The sequence below is a fragment of the Embiotoca jacksoni genome, unplaced genomic scaffold (genome assembly GCF_022577435.1).
Source record: "Embiotoca jacksoni isolate LCO1_2020_lvr unplaced genomic scaffold, fEmbJac1.0.p SCAF_72, whole genome shotgun sequence".
In the NCBI taxonomy this organism is placed as follows: Eukaryota; Metazoa; Chordata; class Actinopteri; family Embiotocidae; genus Embiotoca; species Embiotoca jacksoni.
Window position 1 is genome coordinate 695,001 of NW_027185428.1, and position 4,489 is coordinate 699,489.

At 45.0% G+C, this 4,489-nt stretch overlaps 1 protein-coding gene across 1 annotated transcript in view; it reads left to right on the forward strand.

Annotated features, from left to right (window-relative positions):
- Positions 1-4,388, forward strand: part of rftn2 (raftlin family member 2) — a 31,870-nt gene extending 27,482 nt beyond the window's left edge. The window contains exon 9 of the mRNA XM_069177437.1: positions 3,120-4,388. Coding sequence (XP_069033538.1) covers positions 3,120-3,311 — 192 coding nt within the window. The 3' untranslated portion in view covers positions 3,312-4,388. The remainder of the gene's footprint in view (positions 1-3,119) is intronic.
- Positions 4,389-4,489: the final 101 nt, after the last annotated feature.

The following is a 4,489-nucleotide window of genomic DNA, read 5'->3' on the forward strand; positions in this document are numbered from 1 at the left end:
TGTTGCAGTGATGTTGGCAGTAAGAGAGAGTTGACTGTCGAGTGTCTCCGAGGTTCTTATCAGTCAGGGTCGGGATAACAGAGTTGTTGAAGGTAGTAGTCAGGTCGAGGGTGGGAGAGTCTTTCTCTGGAAGGAAGAGCAGGTCGGTCTTGTGGAGGTTGATTTCCAGGTGGTGTGAGGACATCCACTGAGAGATGTCAGTCAGACAGGCAGAGATTCATGCTGCTACCTGTGTTTCAGATCGGGGAAAAGAGAGGATCAGTTGGGTGTCATCAGCATAGCTGTGGTAGGAAAAGACATGCGAGTGAAGGACAGAGCCGAGAGAGTTGGTGTACAGAGAGAAGAGGAGGGGACCCGGGACGGAGCCTTGAGGGACACCAGTAGTGAGAGGACAAGGTTCAGACACAGATCCTCTCCAAGTTACCCGGTAGGTGAGGTCGTTGAGGTAGGATGAGAACAGGGAGAGAGCAGAGCCTGAGACACCGAGGTCCTGAAGGAGGAAAGAAGGATCTGGTGGTTCACTGTGTCAAATGCAGCAGAAGGTCTAGAAGGATCAGGACAGAGGACAGAGAGGCTGCTTGAGCAGTGTGAAGCTGCTCAGAGACAGAAGGAGGACCGTCTCTGTTGAGTGGTCTGTTGAAACCAGACTGGTGGTCAAGAAGGTTATTATGGTGGAGATAGGAGGAGAGTTGGTTAAAGATAGCTCGCTCCAGAGTTTTGGAAAGAAATGGAAGAAGAGAGACGGTCTGTAGTTGTTTACTTCAGACGGGTTGAGGGAGGGTTTCTTCAGGAGAAGGTTCACTCTCTCCTTCAGAGAGTTCAGGAAACAGACCGTTGACAGAGAAGTGTTGATGAGATGGAGAGAAAAGGAAGAAGGTCAGGAGCAATAGACTGGAGAATGTGAGATGGGATGGGGAGGGGGGAGGGTGGAGGTTACCAAGGTAACAACTTGATTGGGAGACGGGGGTGAAAAAGGAAAGTGAAGGGGATGAAGATGAAGATGACGGACATGTAGTTATAGAAGCTGGATTATAAAATGAGGAGCGTATGTCATCTATCTTTTTAGTAAAGTAGTTGACAAAGTGGCTTGATGGAAGGAGGAGGGATGAGGGGGGGGTAAGGAGGTTGGAGAAGATGGAGAAGATGGAGAAGATGGAGAAGAGCTTTTTGGGATTGGAAAATGAGGATTGAATTCTGGTTTGGTAGAAGGAGCTTTTGGTTGCAGAGATAGAGGAGAGGAGAGAGGAGGAGGACAGAGAGGAGGAGGAGGGAGATAGGAGGGAGAGAGGGAGTGAATGTTGTGACTGACAGGTCCAGAGTCTGTTGATGTGGTCAGGTTGTCAGTTTGAGAGAGTCAGAGATAAAGAAGTGGTCGGAGACATGAAGTGGAGTTACAGTGAGGTTAGATGTGGAGCAGTTTCTGGTGAAATATAGTCCAGGTGGTTCCAACCTTTGTGAGGAGGAGGGGAAGGACTGAGGGAGACAGCAAAGGAAGACAGGAAGAGCACAAGGTCAGATGACTTCTCAGTCTGGATGTTAAAGAAGGACAAGTGGAGGACCATTTTCTGGGACATTTAACAGGAGGACGTCTGACTGACAGTCCAGAGTCCTCCTGTGACGAGGTGTTGGGTATGAGTGGAACGGGTGGGACAGATAACAGAGGAAAGGTTACGGTGTTGGTGTGAACGAGTGAGAGGCCTGTAGTATCTACGAGTAGATATACGCACAGGGACGGAAAGTACACACATACTCAGATAGTAGTAGTTATACTCAGTGTCCCCCGAAGACTCCAAGGAAAGACTCCTTTGTCTTTAACCTCCGAGTCTTCAGAGACTCCAACGAAAGACTCATTTGTCTTTCACCTCCGAGTCTTCAGAGACTCCAACGAAAGACTCCTCTGTCTTGATCCTGAGAGTCTATTATCTATCTTCAGATGGTCTGGTGTATGTATTCACTGAGGAAAACTAACCGATAGTATTTTACAATCCAGCTGCACATGCTGTTTTATATCGATTATATCCATATCTGTCATCAATTAGTGTGACATTGGTGGCTAGGCAACAACAAGGCTAACAACAACTCAGTTAACTAAGGACTGTAATACAAGGGATGCAAAAGATTATTGTCAGTAGAAGACAATAACGATGATATTGAGAGCTGGTGGTTTATAGTGGTGGTAATATGCTAACTTTGAGGATATTATCGACTTTATAGTTGGTCAACTGACATTTGAAGCAGGTGTAGTGAACTTCATACTGAGAGGAGAAAGCCTGTTATGCTGCGTTGTCTCTTTATATCAACCATCAGTGATGTCATCAACCATCAATGATGTCATCAACCATCAGTGATGTCATCAACCATCAGTGATGTCATCGTTGGTTTGTGAACATTATGAATCCTCCAGTTCAGATTCTGTCCTTCACCATCTTTGCTAGTTCGGAGCGGTTTGGAGCAGGAAGTGACCATATTTGGACGAGCTGGGGGAGGAGCCAGAGGTGGATCTGACCGATCTGATTGGAAACCTGACGATACTACGTCCCGCCCACCGATAGCTGTAACCTCAGACCTGTCACTCAAACAGACACGCCCCCAAAAACTAATCTTTTTGAAACTTATTTTATGATTGATGACAGATTATTTTCAGATAATTTAGCAAATGACATACAGAAAACTTATGGAAATTTTTTATTGAGTGTATTTGATGAGAGAAGTTGAATGGGAGTCTATGGAGCCGGAGGCTTTTTGGAGCCGACCTCTAGTGGCACTCGCTGGTATTGCAGCTGAAGACACTTCTGGATCAGAACCATTTTACAGACCTGAAGCTACAAACTCTTATAAAGTCGAGGGTCTATATATAAACTTATCTCATACACACAAATGGTATCTCGTGTGCACGATTTATTTATTTTTCCTCTGTATGGGCTCCGTGACGACCTTTATGACGCCGGTTCAGATATTGACAGTTGTGCCCCGAGGTGTCGTCGAGCTAACTCCTGGCTATTTTGTAGAAAACAGTAAAGCCAACAAAAAACCCTCAAACAAATCCAAACTTTTCACTGGTACGCCCTGAAGATGTTGTGAGCTAACAGCGATGATGTCTCCCGTCTCCTCGTCTCCAGGCCTTGTCGGTGTCCAGTCACTCTGGAAGTTGGGCGGTCAGCAGCCCCGACCCTCCGGAGGATCTCTCTCCTGCTGCAGGAGGCATCGGGGGCTTCCCGGTGTTCGGAGGGGGGTACCTAGACACCCTGTCCCACCTGGAGGAAGGTGGCTTTGAGCAGGAGGAGGGGAAGGCCGAGGTCACCTGTATGTAAGCAGGAAAACAGGCAGACGCAGATGCTGTTTTGTCCCCGAGAGAAAAAGACAAGATCTTGGAAAGCTACACATCAACTTTGATGACCTTTTCCTTTTAACAGACTTTAACATAGAAGAGCTCAGCACTTTTTAAATGTTTTTATTGAAGCTATTGTGAGAATAAGGTTTTATTTTGACGTGGATCACTTTGCACACATTTCAATCTGTTTCTTGATCAGTTCAGGTGCTCATGGGACATTTCTTTCACTACTGTAAAGCACACAAAAGATGTAAAACACCACAAGTGAAAAGAAGGCAAAGAGGCTCCACTTCTTCCTTCTGGTTTTTTCACCTTTTCATCACCTTCTCTACCTTTGGAGGTGATGTGAGTCAGGCAGCTCTTCTCCTGAATCTGTCAAGTTGGTACTGATGTCTCAAGTGGAATGGCGGAGGCGGTGCGTTTGTACGGTTTAACAGTATTTCTGACATTTTACAGCTATCCTTCTTAAAATAGGTGTTGCTTAACCATTTGTATTATTTGCCCGTCAAACCTGCAGCTCTGACTTGGTTAATACTCCAGCTACCTGGAAGTTGTGTGCAAACAAGGCAAAAATATTCTGAAACGATGGCAACTGTATTTTTTAAGGAGGATTCCTGCAATTTTACACATCAATCTATTTGTAGATGTTAGGAAGTATTATTGTAATGAGGTTAGCCGCGACACCTGATTCTCTCATTCTTTCTTTAGAATGAAGGAAATCGTTCTTTGCTGAGTTACTGAAATCCTAATCGGCGGTGTGCTCCTTCAACGTTGTGGAAGAGGCCCGTTGTAAATATCTTACATGTTAGTAGAATTCAGATGTTGTGATGTGCATTTCACCCATCCAGGTTTGAGTTGTACATGTTTTCAATAAGTGTTTACTAAATGTCAGTATTAGTATTCCAGCCTTTCCTCTTTGGAGAGTTGGACATTATGCTTTCTTTATTGAGTTGTTGCGTTAAACATTCAGTATTGCGTTTGTAAATCGTGTTCATAAGTTATGGATCATTTCAGTCCACGTTACTGGAAATCTGCAGTTTTAGAATCAATTTAAAGGAATAATTCTGGTTTATTTCCACCGGGCATGTTTCCCATTATGAATGTGATTGTGCCATGAGACTCCTTATTTCCCTGAATTACTCCAACAGAGGCAGAGAG